The following is a 22,649-nucleotide window of genomic DNA, read 5'->3' as shown; positions in this document are numbered from 1 at the left end:
TATTAAAATAATATTTTTTTTATTTTTAAAAAATTATTTTTAATATTAGTGTATTAAAATGATTTAAAAATATTAAAAAATATTAATTTAAAATAAAAAAAAATAATTTTTTAAAAAATATTTATGAAAGGCTAAAAACAAATCTAAATTAAAAAAACCAGTGCTTGCGAATGTTTTTTTTTCCTAGTGCTGTGGATAGAATTAAAAGTTCATTTCTAGGGTAATTGAAGAACTTATTGGTAGTATGGATTTTTTTTCTTATAACTTTTTTTATTGAGAAAATAAAGATGTTGTATTTTAATAAATTAAAAATATATGGATTAATAAATTAAAAATAAATTTGTTAATATTAATTAAATATTAAAATAAAAGGCTAATGTTTTTAATAAAAACAAAAGATAAATAGATATACATGCCAATATTTAACCTCAAATGTTTTTTTATTTTAAATATTTTTATATTTTTTATCTTATATATTAATTTTAAGAGCAAATAATTTTTATTTTTATAAATATACAATGTAAATTTAATTTATTTCTAAAAAATAAAAATAAAAGATAAATTAAAATATTTCGTTTAAATCATTATGAAATTAAAAAAACTACCAATTACTATTAAAAAAAAAGATAAACCAAACATTTAAAAAAACAACAAGAAAAGAGATAAGGTATTAATTAAGATATCAAAAAAATATATAGAGTTAAACAAATAAGAAATAAGAGAAATTTTTTATAAAAAATCATGCAATACTGGGCTAATAAGTTTGTTTTTTCTACTCAAGTTTTTTTTATTTTTAATAAATGATAAGTCATTTATTATCGCAAGCTGGACTTTTAATTATCAAAAAATTAGAGCCCAAGTTTTTCGAGTTCAAAAACTATTTTTTAAAAAAAGAAATTCATTTAGAAACATCCAATAAACTTTCAGATCCATTTTCAACTCCAAAATGATATTTGATCTCTATTAAAAAATGAAAATTAAACAAGTTAAAAAAAAATTAAGGATTTTAATCTACTTTTTTCCGATATAATCAAAGGACACCACCACCTACATTGAGCTTTTCTTAAAAAAAAAAAAACAAACTTATTAACACTATGATTAACTTTTTTACTCATGAAATGTCGTATCTCTGAGTATTTTTTTTCTTCAATATTTTTTGATAATTTTCTTTTCTCTCTCAACATGTAGAGACTAAAACCTATAAAAAATAAAATTTAAAATCAAAATATAAAATTAAAAAACAACAAGGATTAAATAATAGATTTAAAAAATGTAAAAAAAAACAGCCCAAATAACTAGTAAAAATAACAAATCAACCCAAGTTAAATGAATAAAAAAAAATGTAAAAAAAACCCTTGAGCCATAATAAACCATTTATCATTTTTATTAAACCTAGTAAAATGAATCAACCTGAAACCTTTTAATAAGATTTTTTTTTCAGTTCAGATTTAAAATTAAATAAGATAAAAAAATGTTTTAATGAGACTCAGTTGATTTAACAAGTCTGAAAACAACCCGAACATCTGTTAAAACTAATAATTTTACTTGTATAAGTGGATTCTGTCAGAGACAACTGGTAAAACTAATTATTTTACTTATATAAGTGGATTCTGTCAGAGAACATGGCTTGTGTAAAATTGAATGGCGAGCGGGCTCGCTTTGCAAACAGAAACTAATGGATTCAGATAAAGCCACTTTACTTATCAAGCTACCAATACAAACTCTGCATCATCGTCTGGAAAATAATGACTTGGATTCATAAAATACCAGTACACAGGCTCACTCAGAAGAAAGCGCCTGTAAGGCAGCAGATAGAAACAACAATAAGAGCATGAATGGGGCGGAAACTGTAAAATTGCATTAAAAAAATACATGGTGGCACTGGATTAATATCACTACTAGCTCTGGCTAGCCATCATACACTATTGATCCGCTTAAAGTGAATCGATGGTGCGCTAAATAAGCACCACCATTATCTACTTGTCTAGTAACATGTTTTGAATTCTGTCAATGAAGCTCAGCATGGTTTCCGAACCCTTTTCATCTGAAAGAAGAAGAGAAATAATTGCCTGTTAGTAAATAACAATGATAGAAATGCAATAAGCAACACGCAGAAACACGAGAGATAAAGGAGTTGTTGGGTCCCTCATCAGCAATTAAGACTTGGGATTTACACTTGAAGATTTTAGATCCAAATCATGTGAAGGATGCACTTAAGATTTAATGATTGACGGAGATCTATCCCTTATTACAATAGCACAAGATGCATTGAGCCTCCTGTTAGAGCAAAACAGAAAGAAGGGTGATTCACATTTCAGTACTCACCAAGTCTTGGTATCGTATGACCCTTAGGATGATGAATCACAACAGGGTCTACGCAACATTTCAAGAGTTCCATACCATATTGCTTCAAGAAGTCCGTCTCCCCTGCAACAAACAGGCAGGATGACATTAGCAAATATGTTCTTTCTGAATTCAATTATATACAGCTTTGTTTTGTATTCTTTTCACAATGATTGTTAACCGTTTCATTTATAAACAACGAGCCCGAAATGCCTCATTAGTACATATCAATGCTGCTAAAGGAGTAATGGCAAAAGATATGGAACTCTATACTGATAGAAAGAAACAATAAATGGAGATAAGATACCTAAAAGGTGGAGGGATGGGCATTCAATTGGGGAATCATATGCTTTCTCAGCCACAGATGGTGACTTAAACATAGCTCCTCCAATTATTATCAGAAACTTTATTTTGGGCACTTTGGTTAGAGCCACACCCTGCAAAAGGAAACAGCAAACAGCCCAATAAATCATCTAGCATTATTATAATTCTATTAATAAACTAGAGGCTGCCAGTGACTTGTATTCATATTCTCCTTCCTAGAGATGTCGGGTTTCAAGCCTCTCATCTGTAACAAATAAATTAGAATTTAAAAAATAAAAAATGAGCAACTTCAACTAACCGTCGCTTGCAATCCGGGAAGCCCAGACGATAAAATTGCGCCCTGTATCATTTATGCACATCCAGTGAATAAGTTACATGAAGATATTAAATTAGCCATGAGTAAAATGTAAACAACAAGAATCATCACAGTTTTCTGCATTTTCTCTGCAACCAAATAGAATCTTTATATATGTGGAAACAGATAAAGAATACAGTTTTTCACCCACCTGAGAAAAACCAAGCAGGCCATCGAAGGGTCCGTTCTTGATCATGAAATCCTCGATATAAGCAAGGCATTCATCAAAATTAGTGTATTCACTGAATTCCTGGAAGAAAACACACCAAACATCTCTTCAAATTAAAAACAAATATATACCAAAACAAACCGAGTATCAAAATCAAACCATAGAGAAACAATATAAATTTATCTTTTTAGATATAAAGATTATTCGAAAATCAAATTTCTTTCATTGAACTTTATACAGTTGATGCATAAGGATTTGGACCTTGTTAAATTGGAACCACTCATAATAAGGAGGGTCAAAGATTCCTTCCACATCTGATTTTCCTTGGCTAGGAAAAGGGGCATCTAGAAAAACAAGATCGAGCATTTGAAGCACTGATTCAGGCCACTTGTGCACTTGTGTCTTCAGAATTTCTCCGCTTGTTCTAAATCCATGAAGGCATAAAAACCTGGGCTTTCTAGGAATCTCAGCTTCACTTCCCATATTGCAAAATTTGGGGATGCCTCTCTCTGTCTGGGGATTTTTTATAGGAGAGAGAAAGGCTGTGATACCTGTGGCTTTGGAGGGCAAAAATTTATAGCCAGACATCGCGTGTTATTTCTGCGTTTACGAGAAGGGTGTTGATGGACATGGATTGATGGAAACTTCCAAACAACGCGTGTAATTTGTTTGACAGTGAAAGTCGTTTATTGGGCAGCATTGGATTCCTCGAAGGTCAAACTAATCGATGGTGGAGGATGTGCGTCAGACATGACTAAAGGTTGTGATCTATGGGTAATGGAAATATACATCTTAGAGCATCTCTTTGTTTTTGTTTTGAAGAGTCAAATTGATAAATTAGTATTTTAAATAATATAAATATAATTTTTTTTGTTATGTCTATTTTAATAAAAAAAACCTATTTGAAAAATTAATTTTATTGAAGTGTAAGAATAAGTGTTTTATTTTTTTAAAAAAAAATCAATGTCATTTTCCTACACAGTATTTAATTGGTTTATTTTTTTTTATTGACCTTACTTTATTGGTTTTGACTAAATATATAGAAGTACCATTTATTTGAAGAGAAAAGGCATTTAGATATTTTATTTAGCAGTACACTTAGAGCACATGAAATAAACATTGAAAAATTAAAATAATATTTTTTTTATTTTTTACTTTTCTTTTGCCACGTCCCTTGAGTTGTTCTTAGGTTACTGTGCATTAGAGAATTTAATTATCACACAGCTTCCAATTGACTTGACCATGTGAGAAAGGAAAAGGCCGCCGAATTAAAAAAAAAAACAAAAAAAACAGAAAGCCACCAAAAAGGAAAATCAAGGACGAATTTAACACTCTTTTCACCGTATAAAAAACTAGTCAATTACCCGTTTTACATTTTTTTTTAGTTTAACGTGGGTGTTCGGGCTAGCTTGCGCGTACCTCGACTAATCTCACGGGCCCTGAAGTTAACGACCATGTAAGCCTCCAGTGGCCGTCTCGAACCTGAAACCACAGAGGGAGCAAACCTCTTGGTCCCAAGCTCTTACTACTAGGCCACCACCTAGATGGTTGTTTTAAAATTAATTTTTAACATGAGAGAAAATTAGTATGTATCGTGAAAACATTTTTTAATATAAAAAAATATTAATTGAAAATTTAAAAGTTAATGTGTGAGTTTAATTTTTTTTTCAATAAGCTAGTAAATCATCAAAAAAATGTTGTTGATGCTAACTAAAAAATAAAACATGAAAGTAAAAAATAAATACAAGTGGAGATATTTAACCTTGTGATGATGGGCACTTTTAATTTTTTTATATATTTAATTATATGATAATAAAAAAGAGTTTTCATAGGAAAAATATTAATTTAAATTATATAAGAAAATGTAATTGTGTGTATTCCCATAAAAGACGCTAATATTATTTAAAAAAGTTTCTTGTGTTTCACATTCCATGATGTTCTCTCCTGGGGGCTTGGCTCCGAGTCTTGAGCTGCCGAGCCAAAAACCCTTTTGATACTTGTGAGTTGTGAGAACCCTCCCAGTCCCACACAGCTGTTTGTAGTAGCCTTCTCTTATCCGTTGGATCTTGATTTCCTTCCTTTACAAGTTTCGGATCAACCCAGATCTGGACACGTATTTTCCTCACAAGTTCTCTCCTCTGCTTAATTTCTTGCAGTCCTAGACTTGTGCAAGGGTGGAGTACTCTTCTCTTACCATTTGGATCTTCATTCGAAACGTTTCCTCTTGCAGTCCTAGATTGTGTTAGATATTGTAGTTTAAGATATTTTTTAAAACTAAACAAGTTTGCTATTAAAATTCAACGTCAGTTAGGATTTAGATCTATATAAATTTAGAGTCCCCAGGAATTCTAGTATTATTAAAATTCTATAATCTTAAGAATAAGTGATTTTTTAGAATTTAAGAGTAGTTAAGAGATAATTAAGTGATTAGGTATTTTTGGTTAAGTGGAGTTCAAGTAATTGTTGACATTTACGAAACACAAAATCAAGTATTTGTGGTTGGGAACAGGGGAAATTACCAAAAGATACGAACATTAGGTATCCTATTCCTACCACTAGGAATCAATGTTATTAAACTCGGCCCGGCCCGGCGGGTCAACCTGGTGGCTAGACCGGTCCGGGTTTATTAAAAGACCGGCTGGGGCAACAGCCCGATCAAACCTTGGCAACCCAGCGGGTCGACCCATGACCCGGACGAACCAGAACGAGACCTGATATTTTTTTTCTTTTCAAATGTGGGATTTGAAACCCATTAGTATATAACTATATATACTCTATGTTCCTAAGAAAAAAGTCATGTTTTTTCAATATGGGATAAAAAACCTTTTGGTTTAAATACTTTAACTTAAAAGGATAATATAGTATCTTTTCAATGTGGGATTTGAAACTCTTTCGTATATATACTCTATATTCCCATGAAAGAAGTTATGTTTTTTCAATGTGGGATTTGAAACCTATTAATTTATATACTCTATGTTCCCAATAAAAAAGTTATGTTTATTCAACGTGGGATAAATTTTTTTTTTGATTTAAATACTTCAACTTAAAAGCTTAACATAATATCTTTTTAATGTGAGATAAAAAAACTTTTTAAAATATTATTTTAAATTCTATTGTTTACGATATGTATAACCTATATTTACATGGATTTTTTCTTATGAAATATTAAAATTTTAATTTTTTTAATTTTTTCAGATTGACTTATAAAATTCGGACCAATCTCTTAACTAGATTAACCTCTACATCAGGTTTAATAACTAGGTAGGAATCTTTTCTCAACACGGAGCATAAGCACCCAAGGATTAAAAAAGAGGGGGTAGGGTAGGGTAGGGTGGTGGGGCACATTTTTATATTTTTTTTCTTAAATGGTAGACACCGCATCACCCATTCGGGCAAATGATGCACATTTGTCTACCAACATTTTCAATTACATGAGGGGGCTCGAGTACTTGATTTCAAGTTTTTGAATCCAATAATCTAGATTCCAAATATTTTTAACCCAAGTACATAAAACCTTTATAAACCCATTATAATAACAAAGTATATTCTAATTAACTTAAAAACTCAAAATAAAATAAAATAAAATAATTTTTAAACTTTAATATATCTTTTCCAGCATAGTTGAAGATATAAAACATCTTCATCGAGTTTCTTTCTCAAAACTAAATATATAAACACCACGATCAAAGTTATAATAAATAACTTTATTGTATGATCACAATCACGAGATGATTGCACGTGTAAGTTGAGAATCAAAGCCAAGTAAATAATGCACTTTACTGTTTGAGAAAAAAATACTATTGATACACTTAAAAATAGGAAATTTTATAATGGTATGAAATAATTAATGATATTTTATTAGTTATTTTATAAATTTATTTGAAAAAATAAATACAATTAAAAAATAAATCTTCGTTGAAAATATTTTTATTACTTTTAATAGTTTATAAATTTTATATATATTTATTTATTTTTCTTTAAAATTATTTAAAAAATAATTAATACGTGGAATGTAAAATTTTCGAAACTCGCTCGAAAAAACGCCACCCGCCAATTTTTCGAATTTTAAAAGTCGCGCAAATCTCCGGCCTTTTTAATTTGGCTTCACCACTCAAATTTGCTTCAAGGAAAAAAGTTTTTGTTGAACGGAGGCTAGTTTGAACCGAAGAGGCGGTTCTTTTTAAAGAGGCGCTGCTCCTTACAGATCAAGGTATTTGTTATTCTCAAATTTAGGGTTTATGATTCCTTTATTAATTCTTTTCAAATGTTTGTAGAGAGGGACTTAGCACGAGACCCGTGGCGAGCTCCGATGAAATACAATTGCGGATTGACCCGATCCATTGGGATTTGGACGATGAGATCACTGGCCTTCGTAGCCAAGTTAGGCAATTAAGAAACGTAAGCTCCTCTTTATTTTTATTTTTTATATATATAAAAATTGTTGAGCTTGCTTAATGAAGGAAAAGCAATTCCTCTGGAAAAAAGCGGACATGTTTCTGTATTGTTGAACTAATATTTTGCTCGAGGGCTGTAAAATGGAGTGATTTATTAAAGATTAGATTTTCTAATACTCAATCAAATAAACAAGCCTGGCTGTGTTGCAAATTTGGGCAGCTCCACTTGCTGTTTCTCCTTGCCATGTAAGATGTTGTTTCGGGGTTTGTTTTTATGACATCTGTTCCTACTGGTTTAGTATAGGCTGGCTTTCTAGTGCATTTGAAATGTTAACTGTGCATGCCAGGAAGATGAGTCGTGGAGTGAGAAAAAGACCGTCAAGGTTGTATCGAAGACCCTAAGTTCTATGATCTTTGGTCATAGTTGAAGATGTCTGTGATTGATCAACTCTGGGTTTGTGAAATTGTTCTTTCATGGGATTTTACAAAACTGTTGTCAATTTGTTATTGGATATTTTATTATATTTAATAAAAGAAGAAACAAGATAAGGTCCTTTCTTGGGGTTTTTCCCAGTGAAGAAGGAATTATGGTGGATTGATTGCTTTAAAGACTCTGAGGAAGTACATGCATGCCATTCTTGGCAATCGAAGCCAGGATTGGTCTGTGTTTGTTGTCGTATGGAATTTGGGCACATTTCCTGCAAAAATAAAAACTGCTGTTGATGGTTTTTCTGTGTTTATATTGTTCGCATATTTTTATGATGAAGATCTTTCCATTTGAAATTTAACATTACCATCTGATGTGGTCAGTTTGAGTGCAGAATTGTTTGAAGTTTCCTCTGTTGTAATGTTCAAGCTCCAATTTAATCATATGGTGTAGGTGGCTCAAGAGATAGAATCAGAAGCAAAATATGAGAAGGATTTCTTAGAGACTCTGGTATATGCTTAAACCTTTTTTTTTTTTTTTTTCCATTTGTGCACATTAACCTCTGCCATCTTTTTGTTTTTGGTTTGCTCAACGTTGCCACTCCTATGATATAATGATTTCTTTTTGAATTGTTAGTCTGCTTATTTCAACCCTTTTTTTTTTAATAAAAAAATTGAAACAAAACACAATGGCCGTGTGAAATTTTAAAAGGGCAAGGAAATGGTGGATAAAATTACTGAACTTTAGAGATAGCGCATTATATTGTAAAAGAAGAGGACAGTTATCTGCCCATTACTGAAAATACTGATTCTCAGATACAGAAAACAACTTGAAATGTTGAATATTTATTTTTAGGAAAGGAAATGGATAAATGAAACATTGGTCCATTACAAAAATCTGCAACTGCCTTCTGAAAGCTTCCTTTGAATGACATAACAGCAAATGACTGTGATGAAAGCTCAAGTTGGTGTGAAGAACAACCTTAGGAAATTAAACAAGAGTATCATCAAGAATGGTGGAAACCATATTGTTCATGTGGTTGTTTTTGCACTGTTTGGTTTCTTGGTGGTTTATCTGTGGTCCAAAATGTCTAGAAGATGAGGTCTATTGAGCACCAAAGTATCTTTTAAAGCAATGCCCATCCTTTGGATGTATCAAGAGTTAAAATACAGGAACCCTGAGGGGTGTAGCTTAACTGGTTAGGATCTAGGTTTGCTTTCTAAAAATTACCTGTTCGAATCCCACAAACCTCAGGGGTATTGGAGGTTTACATGATCGTTAACTTTAAGACCCGTGGAATTAGTCGATGTACGCGCAAACTGGTCCGGACACCCACATTAATTAAAAAAAAAAGAGTTAAAATGCAGGTTCAATCGTAAATCTTCCCCGCAGCTTCTTCAATTTTAATGCGACATTTGAAAAATTCCTTATAATTGTAGTTGAATGCTATATAAAGAGAATATCACGGCATGTTTTCCTCTTGTTTCTCATGTACAAGAACAAAGCATTATTTCGTCAAATTTTGCTGTTACCATTCAACTGTGCCCTATATTATAAGATTGTAAAATGCCAAGTGAACAAATACACTAGCACTTGCAGGCAATTGAGTTTGGCTGTGGCTTGTTAGTGGGACTCCTAGTGGCAATTTGCATCTTGCTTATCCTAACTTGGTCGAGAACAATTCTTGCCCACTCTGCAAAATGGGTTTCATTGTGACCAACTTTCCCATTTTTGTAAAAATTAAAGCAATCTAGATCTTGTTGAGGAAATGGACATTCCTTTTTGTCCAGTGGATCCCACCATGCACCTCGGTGATTCATGCCAGATTGGTCTGCCATCCAGTGATGTGCGTACTGACCCACTCCGGCAAGCTCTAACCATCCTTTAGGGAAGAACTCCATCACACTACTGTTTCTGTCCATGAAAAGCATGTTTGTCAATTGAGCACCATGTGGGGATGCGACAACATCGGTGTAAGTCATTACTCTGACCTGAATGATGAAAACAATTGTTAAGAGAATGAGCTAGATTGCAGCAAGACATTTCGAACCATCGAGCTTTTTATTAATTCCGGTTGGCTTATTGCTACTGTCATTGCATGTTGTTTAGTAAGCATGTACAAGAGAGAATTTTAGCAAAGTAAACTTAATGAGCAGTAAGTTGCAAAATGTTCTATATGTTCTTCATTCGACCAATCGGATGAGTATGTAGAAGTTCGATTATGTTGGCATTCGCTTGAATTAGTTCTGCTCCCAACCTAACCAGTTACTGCCCGCAGCTGTCCCTGACTAAGCCAGAGATTTTAACGTCATGATCACTAGCATTTGTTCATAAGAAATTGAACGCTGGATAATTTGATTTCTCAGTAACAATGAAGGGGCTATGTCAGTAAAATATAAGATGAGTGTCAGAGAGTAACATAAGATGAGTATCGTTTTTTCTTTTCTGAGAGAAAAATGGGTATATTATGTTTTGCATGAATTCTCTTTGAAAATATCGTCTTTTTTTCACTGTAAAAAGAGTAGGAAAAGAAACAAACCTGGTCGCAGAAGCTTAGATTTTCTGACTGAGCTACCTTGAATGTGCAGCCTTCCACCTTTGCACACTCCCGTGCAAATATGTCTGTCACAGCGCTTGCATTCTTGAATGACCTTGAACCTGTCCTCATGAGCAGCGTCAGCCTTATAATCGGTTCACCTCTTTCATTGGTCTCTTGTCCCTTCCCTTCAGGGCTTATACCGCAAAATCTTCTAGCATTACATCGCAACAAATCGAAAACCTGAAGCTTCCTTTCCTTTCCCATACTTCCCTCGTTATGTCTCATCACAACTGCCTTCTCAAAGCAGTACGGCCCATCTCCTCCAAATCCCTCAATTTTAACATCTCCAAAGTTAGCTTGCATTAGGTGTTGTAGCCATGACCCCATTTTAGACCTCAACTCTCCCCAATGGAACAGTACCCATCTTGTAGGATTCAGGCACTTATTTTTCATAGACCAACCAACAAAGGGCGCCATACCAGTCAATCCATGCCACAAATTGCCATAATCATAGAATGTGTCTGACACAAAGGTCAAGCCCTTCATGAGTGTGGCAGAGTCTGGAAGAGCTTCTGGCCAAACCAAGGCGTATGAGTTCTTGGTGCCATCTGTCGCGTGACGTCCTTTGATGCATAGAAGCCGCCCCTTGGACATTTGTGAAGGGAAATAGAGGTATTCAGCTTCGTTCGCCTCATGGGTGTCGTTCAAGGAGCTCATAAACCAAGTGTTCCCCTCCATGGCAGTTTCAGCGAACCTCAGATCTTTCAGGGGTAGGAAAGTGACTGACTCTCGGAGCTTTGAGATCAAACCGTCACTGTTTTTGGGGATAGAAGGACCAGCGGAGGCGTCAAGTGCTATTCCTTTCCATTTGTTGAAGAAAGCTCGTGAAGTAGCAGTGGGAGAGGAAAAGAAATAGAAAGGGGAAGCTTGCAAATGCACGAGTATGGGAATCAGCAGCAGTAGAAAAACACATGTGATGATCTTGTTTGAGTGACATGAACTCTTCTTTTTGGTAAATGTTTTGGTGGTCTTTTCCACATCCATACCTAACTTAGTTTTGAAATGGAAGTGGTGGAAACCTGTAGCCTCTTTTATGGCTTTTTGTGAGGAGTTGAGCTCTCGAGATTGAAGTGGCCCTGACAAACAATTCTGTTAATCGTGATTGGTCAAAGGTTAATGCATAAAATATAGCTAGTCTCCCCTCCAGGTCCAGCGATGAGGATTATTTTACTGCCAGCTTCTCTCGTACCTTAATTGTTTTTTAATTTTTTAGATATATATTAAAATATTTTTTTTATTTTTAAAAAATTATTTTTAATATTAATATATTAAAACGATAAAAAAAATATTAAATATTAAATTTTTATAAACTAGTATTTTATGCAGCACTCCCAAACATGAATGGCAGCGTTTAAATATTTATTGTCCATGATGTCATGTTCCAATCTTGTTAATTAGCTACTGGCCCTGTGTTTATGAAATTATAACGTCATGTTGCTTGCGGAGGAGAACTAGTCGTGAGAGGCTAAGATTAGTGTTCCGAGCGATAAGATTAAGACATAAAAAGGAAAAGATTCACTTTTCCAACGTCTAGACCTTATTGAAACCACATCAACTTGCTACAAACATAAAATTAAAGAGAGAAGAATAGAAGATGTTACGGGTCCACATTCCTATGTTCATCGAACTGTGCCTGTTCAGCAGTTGACGTTTAGAAACAAAACCTGGGGAACTATTGTTTATAATATAAGATTTTATGCATCGAGATCCACAATTGACGGTGGCACAGAGTTTAGCATTTGAGAGGGATTGGATCAGGAAGGCAATGCCAATACATTACAATCCCGAGGGCATCAACTGTTGTTCAACTTCGACATCATTGCTTCTCTGCAGCTCAAAGTGAAGAGCCCTTTTACACAGATCCTTGAAACAAATTAGAAAGGGCCTGCAATTTTACGTCCAAAACAGACTTCGAAAAGCAAGGAACTAATCCATGCAAACTGACATCAATACATAAATCATAATTGCTCATTGGCACTATTTACTAAATTCTGTTCAACAAATTTCTCAGCTAATCAGTCTAGAAACATTATTGGAGTTAAATCGAGAACATGGCTACTGAAAGAAATTACAGTCATGTTTGATAAAAAAGAAATGACACCATATTTACCAGCTATGGTTAAGTTTCTCTGTAACCATCTTCGCCCAGTGCCCACTGAAAATTGGAGTTAAGGTGTGGCTGTTTCAGATCTTCTCTCCCAGCTCACAAAACAGTGGAGATGAGCAACGTTAGTGGTGTTAATCTGTCAGCAGAATCAAAATGCTCTACACAAATTGTTCGCTGTGATGTTAGATGATCACTCTGGCTCTATTGGGCCAGTGGGTCCACATCTACTCCTCTTTTGCTCATATTCGTCCTGCTCTTCTGACTTGCAGGTTTAACTATCAGATGGAAGCTGATTTGAGTCCTCTTCGGGACAGCCAACTCTAACAGGTGCATTTGCAGGTTGGGACGAAGTTTCTGCAACTTGATTCTTTGTTTTTGACCTGATGGACAGTATCTTTAAGGTGCTCTGGGTAGAACAAAATCATGGATGCCCTGGGAAGACACTAGTTAACAGTCAATTTAGTCAGCAGAACCAGCAATAAATTTATGAAAAACTCCACTTTCCACCATTATAGAGTCCAAGAAACTTATCAAAGATCACAAAACATGCATAAATCGAGAGAGTTAACAAGAGCTCGGTGAAAATGGATTTGACAATCACGTTTGCGAGAAGACAAGGTTGCATGGACTGTAAACCTAGTGAAAATGGTAACTCTTTAAGTTCTAGAAGTTTGTTAAAATCTCAAACAAATGTACACTATAAAAAACTGACGCAGGAAGAAAAGAACGAGATTTAAATTACAACTCAGGAAATTTGGAGTAGCCTTTAATTAAGAATCCAGCACCTTAAGGCCGGGAATTGAGGACTTTCTACTATACCTACGAGGAGTTACTAGAAATTGAGATTAAATTGGAAACAAGCAACCAAGAAGGAAAACCTAATTTCACACTAGGGAAACTTGCAAAGAATTATTAGGTTTTTTGACATATAAGGATGCATCACGCACCATCAATCTAATTTAAATGGCAGCTCACCACATGCAAAGCACGGAAGCTGAAAATTCTTCTTTCAGTCAGAGGGGTTACTTCCCAGAGATGTAAAGACCTCTGAGACAAGTATACAATAGAGATTTCGTCGAGGAGATAAACACAGGCAATCACCTAGAAACCTTGTCATCAAGGTGCTGCTAAGCAGACAAGGAACTACAGAGTGAGGTTCTCTTAAAAGGCAAACTGCCACTCATTAAAGAAGTTGTCACTAAGTAGTCTAAGTCCTACCCATCTAGTTGGATAAAATTGCAACAAAAAACCCAGTGCCACAATACGAGCAGACATGTGAACCCAGAAGAGAAAACAAAATGCAATCATATGTCCGTCGTCTTATTTCATTGTGTCTCAGATATTTATCAAGTACTTCATCTGTGGTGATCCTGGCTGATACATCCCTTGTCAACATCCTTGCAACAGATCGCGTGCAGGATTCGATATTGACTCTCCTATCCCTGTGTGAAGATCAAGCTGGACATTCTTGATTGCCTCAACCAGCCTATAAGGAGTCAGCTTGAAATGGAAGGCTTACGACCAACAGAGCATGTAGGAAGAGACATTAGCACTCCAAATGTCGACCTTCTCAGAATAGTTTCCCAATGGAACTTCAGGGACAGCATATGCTGGACTTCCAGCCAAACCAGATAAGGTCTGATCTGCAGGAGAGTAAAAACGACATCTCATATGCATAAGATAAGCTTTGAGGACATAATTCAACTAATAATTACAAAAAGAGCTTGTAAAGAGCATTTGATCTTAGTTCTGTGTTACGTAGCGCCTCGTCTACGGAAGTCAATTCATACAATAACATTGACCGTACTATTTATCTGATGACATCACAGAGTAAAGAAAACAGCATGCTTTCTCAACCAACAAATCATACAAGAGACACCAAGTTATTTCTCCCTCCCGCATTTCCTGCATTTACAGCGATAAAAAGTGACTTTGCTTCGACGGAGCCAGCTTAGAGATCATTTTGAATGGATGCCTTTTGTTGAGAAATGGTGAGAGAAGTTTAAGGTTAGTATATAAATAATCAATAATTTAAAAACTAATTATTTTACAAAAATAATTATAAGAAATTTTTTTGGTGCGATGCTGCAAATTCTGAGACAGCCAGGCGAGTTTTGGAAAATCATAACGAAACTAGATAAGTTTTACCGTGTGAAGTATTTTTTTTTATGAAATTATGATTTTTTGTATATTTATTTTGTTTAAAGAATTTTTGAATCATATTGCATGATTTCTATTATAACACATATATCTATACTAAGAGAAAAGTCGATTCGGATAACTTTAAGGTGTGGAAGAATTTTAAATCTCCTCATATCACTGAGAGTAAATGAAAAATATATCAAAAATTCTTAATGTAAGAGGGTTTTAGAAAATAGTCATGGAATAGGTTCTTAAATAGAAATAATGAACCTCACGGTTTTAGTAGCAAACTTATCCGCGGATAACTTTCTTTTATTAATCATTCAAAGCGCTTAGTATGAGTTTGCTTTATTTTATTTTTTACTTATTTTGTTTGAGGATTGTATACTAATTACTAGGCATTTTCACCCCTCGACATAAACATTTTTCTCTTACGGGTTTACAAAATAGCCTTACGATCCGAAGAGAGATCATGAAAGGATATTCTGACGAAAAGAAATCCCAGTTTGATCTTAAAAGAGCCTTCCTAAAGGACAAGATCTGATGCTAATCTTGAAATGGTCTTTTGATAAGATGAAATTTAATAGCGACCATAAAACGATCTCGCAATATGAAGAGATCTGATGATGATAGTGAAAACATCTTTTGATATGAAGAAATCCCATATTGATCCTGAAAGCATATCTTCTGATCGGAGGAGATTTGATCACTATCTTAAAATAATCTTCTGATAGGACGAGATCCGATGGATGCGTACCATAGTTGTAAAGCCCAGCATGGCAAGCCCAGCTTTTATTTTATTCTTCACCATGCTAGCTGTATGACTGGACTTGATTTGTGTGGGCTTTACTGTTTCGTTCCTTCATTGACTCCTAGTCTCAATTTAACGTTAGGTGTCGATCGAGCCATCACCTGGCTCACCATGGCCAAGACCTTCGATAGAAAATATTGAGTAAACTTGGCGTGTTAGCTGTAAAATTCAAAGCCCATAGCCAGTAATTATGAAAAGCTAACCACGAGGCTGTATGATCGATTGATGTCATGAATGAGAGGCGTGCCTATAGCTCTTGAAGGAGCAACCTCCCAAGAGGCTATATATTTTTTAGTGACATGCAGCCATGGAGCCTACCGTCTCTCATCACAGATTTGACACTTCTAATGCATCAAGGATAATGGTTATTTGTTTGCATGGCAAGCTAAATATGTGATTATTCTAATCGTTTGGCTTTCTCGTTCGGAACATGCAGTCCTCTCAATCATGCTTAATTAAAAGCTACCTTCGTTAATCTCATGATAGTTATGCGTTATCTTTATTAAAGCTCTTTGTTTAGTTCAAGTTAACTGTAATCTTTTTAATTTTATATTTGAATCTCTGCATTATAGAAGATGATTATTGTTTTTTATTTATTTATTTATCTTTTGAGTCTCAATTAAACAAATCTCCCGCTCTAGGGATTATCTTGAGGTGTTCGGATAAATGAGCCTGTTCAAAGAGCACTTATTGCTGTTGACTCCAGGAAGCACATGCATGGCCAGCGGGGATTAATTATTAAAGATAGGCAAACTGGTGAAGCATATATGATTGTCAGTCAACAAAGGTAAAGTGCAAAAAGTGTTTATGTAGCTATTGCTCAAAAACATCACTTAGGTAGTCACTGCTGCTACACAGGAAATTAAGAAGAGGGAAGGAGTGTAGTATTAAGGTAGTCGAAACGGAACTGTATTAGCTGTATAATTAAATTTAATTTATTAATTATAATATAGAATCTCAATAAGATATTGTATGAAAAAAAGGTTAATTTCTTTTATCTTGTCTATCTTGACTTTGCATTATATAAGTTTATATCTTTTTTATATGGATGATCGATGAAATCTTAATACCTCGATATATCAACATACAGTTATTTTCAAGAATAAATGTTTGTGATGTATCATGATACGTATTTTTAATTTGATTTGTATCTGTTTTTATTTTACCCTATATTTTAAGCAGTTTTTTCTTTCTAGAATTACCTAAAGCCTATGCTTTTTTTTTAGTGTTATAATGTTATTGAATTTTATTATAGCTAGCAAGCAACTAAGGCGCATATATATATATATATATATATATATATATATATATATATATATATATATATATAAATGAGACTTTGAAGAGATGATGTCGTCACACTAGTTGAACTTGGTATTGAGTAGTTATGTTCATTAAAACACGTCAACATATTTTTCTTGTTCAATGTCAAAGAGGAAGAAAGCAAAAAATACAATGAAAGGTGCGGTGGTTGAGCTCACTTTCAACTCCATTGAGCTTTTTTAGATTTTGGAGAAGCAATTTTTACAAGTTTGGATGATTGATTGAGATTATTTACTTTTGTACCCTTTCACCCCATTTTTTAATGTCCTCTAAACGCTATCTTGAATTGGAATAGAAGGGATATTGGATCCCCTTTTTTAAATTACGGGCTTCAATAGTTCAATTGACGAAGAGTGGAAATAGTGGAACACGTGTGCTACTTCTGTAGCCCAGAGAATTTTCTCCGCTCTGGACCCCAAAACACAACGATTTTAATCACCGCGATTAGGCTAGATGAGTAGATATTTGGTGGAGTCCAAAAGTTATATGGGGCACGTCTCCTGTCTTTAGAGATCTGATGTGGGTGAGACGTGTCTGAAATTGTGGTTAAATTATATTTTTAAAAATATTAATTTTTTATATATATTTAGATATGTTAAAAATAAATTTTAAAAAATAAAAAATATATAATATATAATATTTTAATACATTTCTATATATTTTTTAAAAAATAACTCACATCACTTGTTATTTAGTATTATACTGGAATAGTTAAATTTAGAAGAATGAGAAAGTGGTCATATGAGTGCGTGTTTGAAAGTGTGGTTGTAGTTGCTTTTCAAAGTATTTTTCACTTAGAAAAGTATGCTAATAATATTTTTTTATTTTTAAAAAATTATTTTTGAGATCAGTATATCAAAATAATTTGAAAACATCAAAAACATATTAATTTAAAACAAAAAAATTAAATTTTTTTAAAAATGCTTTTCAAACGTAGTGTCAAACGCCTAATCTCTAAGAATCATTATATAGCGAAGTGTACAGTTTCTTCATATCTTAAAAGAAGAGATGGTCTCGGAAGGATTTTCTTCGAAGAAACAATATGATGATAGAACTTGGAAAAAGAGTATTTTCCAGATAATTTTCGAGATAAAATGTGAACAAGGCAGAGGAGACAAAATTGAATTCTAATTCTATTTAAACAACGTGAAGGGAAGTGGGGGCGCCAGACTTTCTTGACGAAAGGAGTAGTAAATTCGGACTTTTTTTAGTTTTTTTTTGGCGAGAGAGTAGCAAAGGGGGACGGATGTCTCTTGGACGAGATCTACTTGGCTTCCTTTCGTGGACCTATAGCGCGCATTATTCGGGTGGGACAAAAATTATCGATGATCATTCGCATTCTCGAAAGAAAAAGAAAATCAATTCAGTAAATAAAGTCTTAAATAGCTTTTCCAGAAATAAGGAAGGCAGTCACGTGGAGTATTTATCAGAATAGACAAGAACAATCATTGAGGCCGTTGACGATACGCGTGTCAGAGAAGATAGGATTTTTTATTATTATTCTTAAGTTGGGTCTCGGTATAATACTATAAGTCAAGTTCCTAACTTTCAAAACTAATTTTTATTTATTTATAAGATGACTAAAATAAATATTTATAAGAGTTGAAAATATATACAAGATAATTTAAATAAATATTTGCAAGTATCTTAATAATTTAAATAAAAGAGTGAAGATTTTTATTTTTGGAGACAAAACTTTCATTTTTTTATTAATTGTTTTTATAAAAAACATATTTGTTTGTTATTAGCATGTTATATTTAAGAAAAAACTTGTTGTAATGTAAAAAACAAGTTGTAAACAAAAATAAAAGTTTTTACGTTGCTTTATGAAAAATCAAAGAATAATTAACTCATAAAAAATCATATAAAAATAACAATGATAACACTGTTTAATTCACATTAAATATTAATATAATTTTCAAATTCACAATAAATATTAATATAATTTTCAGATCAAAGTTAGCTTTTTTACCTTGGTGAATGAAAATGGGGTTTTTGATTAACTCTGTCCAAGAATCAAAAGTACTTTTCACAATATTACAATGAATGCTAAATAATATTTTTAAGTATTGGAGTACACTGAAATCCAATTTTTAGATTGCATGGGCACCCCGGGAAACATGATTGGGTAGGTGTAATAAAACAGTGTGTAATAAAAAGATATCATCTCATGTAAGTATCTACATCAATTGTTGGATGTCGCTCCTAAAAAACATGATCTATGCTAGCATCTCAAATATCTAGGTAAGATGGATGAATCACCAACCAATTCTCCTTGCATTTACCTTGGCAACTAATATTGTGCAACTTGTCACCGGTATCAACATAATCCGATATATGTTGAGATATTTCAAACTATTGCATTACCTCATTTGGACAATACATCTCAACAATATCAAAGCAGTGTAATGGAACCTTTGCTAACTAGAGATCAGATCCCTTACGATATATAGGCAAAGTTGAAAGTATCAAGTCCTTTATATATGACATCCATATAACCTATCATAATATATGAAAGACTTATATTAGATAACAAATCAAAACTAAATAATTTATGTTCAAATAAAAAAAAATTCAATATATTTATAACACAAACCTGATGTGGTTGTTGTGCATCCAACTCATATTGGTAAAACTTGTGGATATGAATGAGATTTACTATGAAATATCTAGCTTCATGCCATCTGACATGACAAATCATAAAGTTAGTACATTTTTTACATTTAATTTATATAAATAACTCGTTGACTATAATCAATTTTCTTTTTTTATTATCTAAAACTGATGGATAATGGCACATGAGTGTCAATGTCTAGCATATTATTACCCCAACTCTCTAGACGTTCAATATGAATATGCTTTTATGATTGAGCTATATTAACCAACATTGACAATTATAAGCTAGTATTTTAAATTCCATCAATTCTAATAATCAAATAATTTTAAATATATATACCTGAAGAAATAGTAGACACCCGATAATTTATCTTTTTTCTAGTCATGCTTTACATAGTTGCCCGTATAGATATGCAAGAATGGTCCCCTCAGCTGTAATTAGGAATGGCTCAAAGATTTTTAAGTAGTGTTAGAAAAAACAACAGTACTGCACTACCAAGAGTACTCATGAAAACAAGACCTCCAAACATATGTAACACGCATGTTCGAGCATACAAAATCAACCGGTCCTCTATCACATGTGCCGGAGAGGTCTTAAAATTAATGTCCAAAGATATCAATTTAACGGAGTCGCTCCTAGTGATATCTCCTACGCGAAAACCATCTACAAAATGGTTCTTGAACACACTTCAAATGAACATAGGTTTTTGTTGAACGATAAACCCTTGTATTGCAATGAATTTTATATGTCACTTATTTACTACATTAACACGTTAGGACTTCTCTTTGAATTTTTTCCTAACCTTCGATTCATCAACTAATAAGCTTGAATGTCTATGACTATTAGCCCAATCAATGTATCCGTATTGGTTATCCGCACTCACAACCTCAAATTCAGGAGCAAGAGGTGCCATATATTGATTAACAAGCTCAACTAACCCATCGTCCTCATCTTTCCTCTCAACCTCAACTCTATCAATGTGATGATCATCTTAGTCATCACTTGGTCTGGATTCTCCATAACAATATGGAGACAATTTAACACCCAGTTGAGCTTCCATATTAATAATTTTTTGCACCAATATTTGTCTATTAGCATTACCACCTAACATAGATGGGTTAGCTGTTTCTGATGTTTGTGTGGTTCTATGAGAGTTACTTGAACCCGAGTTAACTCCATACCAGAAGAGTCTTCTTGTCGAGTTCAATTATTCAAGTGGAGCTCCAGCATATTAATCTCATTAATCCTCGTAAACTCAAACATTGAATTTACACTCCCGTCACTGCAAATTAGTATAGTGACATATCAAGCTTGACTAACCTTGGTTTGCAACATCCCCTAAGTAATTTCAACTTCTATTTCAAATATATTCCAGCCAAGTTGATCACATAAAATTCTAGATAACTCGTTAAAGAAAATGTCTGATATAGCAGTTAGGAATTCATGACTTCCTCCATTATAAATGATACCATTATCAGTATTGACAATGATATCACTATAAAAGTATAACATTTCTAAATCATCAGACATTATATTAAACAACACAACACAACAAAACATAATTTTAATTTATTAATATATTGAAGTTAATCAAATTGCGTGATTTATTAAGAAAACCATAACAGTAATATAATCGGCTAAAATCTAAACTCATCAAATTAATCGGCGAACTCCTACATTCATTAAATTTCACTACCATAACAAAATTATCAATCAAATTTATATATTTTATAGCTAGTATTATTATATTATATACAATTCGGTATAATTCATAATTTAATATAAATCAACACTAACTAGTTTATCACATAACTTTATTAATTCACAATCAACAATTAACAACCTAAAATCATTAGTTGGTTAACAAAATAATCTAATTATCAACTTAAATTATATTTAATTAACCTAACCTCTAATTTAAAACTCTAACATTCAATGTTATCAAGAGAGATTGTCGTCAATTTGGATATATATATATATATATATATATATATATATATATATATATATATAGAGAGAGAGAGAGAGAGAGAGAGAGAGAGAGAGAGAGAGAGAGAGAGAGAGAGAGAGAAGGGGGAGGGGGGGGGGGGCAGGTTGCAGGCGGTGGTAAGAGAAGGAGAGGTGAGTGGCTATAAGGAGAGAAACGAGGAAAAAAAATAAAGAAATGAGAATAAAAAGGATTTTAGGTTTAAATTGTGCATTGGTAGCCAGAGATAGTTGGTTGGTTACCAATTAAGAGTGTATTTTAAAATTATAATAATATCCAGATAATAGTAGACAAAGAGTGTTTCTTCATCGAGCCAATCGAGTGCCTCTCGATTTTCTTTAAAGACGACGTACGATTTGCTTGAAAATGTTTTTAATCATAGCACTCGTGCTCGGAATTTAGAAATTTCACTATTGGACGCTCTTTATGAAAATCAGAAAAGGGAAGGAAAAGAAGAAGTAAATTAACAAACACCGAGCATTCATCTATCTGGTAATTTAATTTTCGGCTCCTTGAACACATTAGCTCGGTACAGTCATTATGTCAATTTGACGCCATCAGTGAGAGTCGGATAAAAGAAGTTGCTTGTCCGACTCTTCTATTTGCTGGCATTGACCCACGCAGAAAAGGATAGCTCCCTTTGTATAATTTTCATGGTTTGGATATTTTCTCTCGTCCTCTCGGATTCTTCCTGTGATTAGGGTTTGATTTTTCTAAATACGATTTGGTAGCACAGTTAATTGATTAATTTGTCGGGAAGCATATTGTTATTTTAATTATTGGCAACAAACCAACAATACCTAAGAATGTACGGACAGAGCCTAATCTCACGTCACTTCTCACAATCCTTTAAGGTAACAATTACCACGAGGATAAAAATTGAAATTAGGACTGTAGAAGAATAATTACAGTAAGAGTAATTGTTAATTAAGAATGTCCACGATGAAAAACAAAATGCAAACATTAGTTTTTAAAGATGTTTAAATCACTGATAAATTCAAGGATAAACTACTAGAAGAAAGAGCTAGGAAATAATTAAAATTAAAAAAAA

At 33.2% G+C, this 22,649-nt stretch overlaps 3 protein-coding genes across 3 annotated transcripts; 1 reads left to right on the top strand and 2 right to left on the bottom strand.

The window, feature by feature from the left end:
- Positions 1–1,736: 1,736 nt before the first annotated feature.
- On the bottom strand, positions 1,737–3,788 carry LOC7461807 (uncharacterized). The gene is made up of 6 exons (XM_002301043.3): positions 3,453–3,788; positions 3,174–3,272; positions 2,966–3,007; positions 2,651–2,780; positions 2,326–2,427; positions 1,737–2,044 (listed from the first exon to the last, which is right to left on the bottom strand). The coding sequence occupies exons 1-6, from the start codon at positions 3,777–3,779 to the stop codon at positions 1,977–1,979; spliced, it is 768 nt and encodes a 255-aa protein (XP_002301079.2). The 5' UTR covers positions 3,780–3,788; the 3' UTR covers positions 1,737–1,976.
- Positions 3,789–6,556: 2,768 nt separating this feature from the next.
- Positions 6,557–11,661, top strand: LOC7467184 (bet1-like protein At4g14600). Its single transcript, XM_052450916.1, has 5 exons — positions 6,557–6,636; positions 7,378–7,401; positions 7,466–7,589; positions 8,466–8,522; positions 8,952–11,661. The coding sequence occupies exons 1-5, from the start codon at positions 6,557–6,559 to the stop codon at positions 9,111–9,113; spliced, it is 447 nt and encodes a 148-aa protein (XP_052306876.1). The 3' UTR covers positions 9,114–11,661.
- On the bottom strand, positions 9,436–11,595 carry LOC7461806 (uncharacterized). Its single transcript, XM_024596289.2, has 2 exons — positions 10,552–11,595; positions 9,436–10,003 (listed from the first exon to the last, which is right to left on the bottom strand). The coding sequence occupies exons 1-2, from the start codon at positions 11,593–11,595 to the stop codon at positions 9,599–9,601; spliced, it is 1,449 nt and encodes a 482-aa protein (XP_024452057.2). The 3' UTR covers positions 9,436–9,598.
- Positions 11,662–22,649: the final 10,988 nt, after the last annotated feature.

Source organism: Populus trichocarpa, chromosome 2, assembly GCF_000002775.5.
Source record: "Populus trichocarpa isolate Nisqually-1 chromosome 2, P.trichocarpa_v4.1, whole genome shotgun sequence".
NCBI classification, from domain to species: Eukaryota; Viridiplantae; Streptophyta; class Magnoliopsida; order Malpighiales; family Salicaceae; genus Populus; species Populus trichocarpa.
This window is presented reverse-complemented; position numbering and strand designations above follow the sequence as displayed.

Excerpts from the sequence above, each read along its gene's own strand:
- LOC7461807 (XM_002301043.3), bottom strand. The coding sequence starts at position 3,779 with ATGTCTGGCTATAAATTTTTGCCCTCCAAAGCCACAGGTATCACAGCC. Across the intron at positions 2,781-2,965 it reads TTCCCGGATTGCAAGCGACG|GGTGTGGCTCTAACCAAAGT; the intron begins GTTAGTTGAAGT and ends TTCCTTTTGCAG. Across the intron at positions 2,428-2,650 it reads CCCATCCCTCCACCTTTTAG|GGGAGACGGACTTCTTGAAG; the intron begins GTATCTTATCTC and ends TGTTTGTTGCAG.
- LOC7461806 (XM_024596289.2), bottom strand. The coding sequence starts at position 11,595 with ATGGATGTGGAAAAGACCACCAAAACATTTACCAAAAAGAAGAGTTCA. Across the intron at positions 10,004-10,551 it reads ATCTAAGCTTCTGCGACCAG|GTCAGAGTAATGACTTACAC; the intron begins GTTTGTTTCTTT and ends TTCATCATTCAG.
- LOC7467184 (XM_052450916.1), top strand. The coding sequence starts at position 6,557 with ATGGTAGACACCGCATCACCCATTCGGGCAAATGATGCACATTTGTCT. Across the intron at positions 7,590-8,465 it reads AAGTTAGGCAATTAAGAAAC|GTGGCTCAAGAGATAGAATC; the intron begins GTAAGCTCCTCT and ends CATATGGTGTAG. Across the intron at positions 8,523-8,951 it reads AGGATTTCTTAGAGACTCTG|CAAATGACTGTGATGAAAGC; the intron begins GTATATGCTTAA and ends ATGACATAACAG.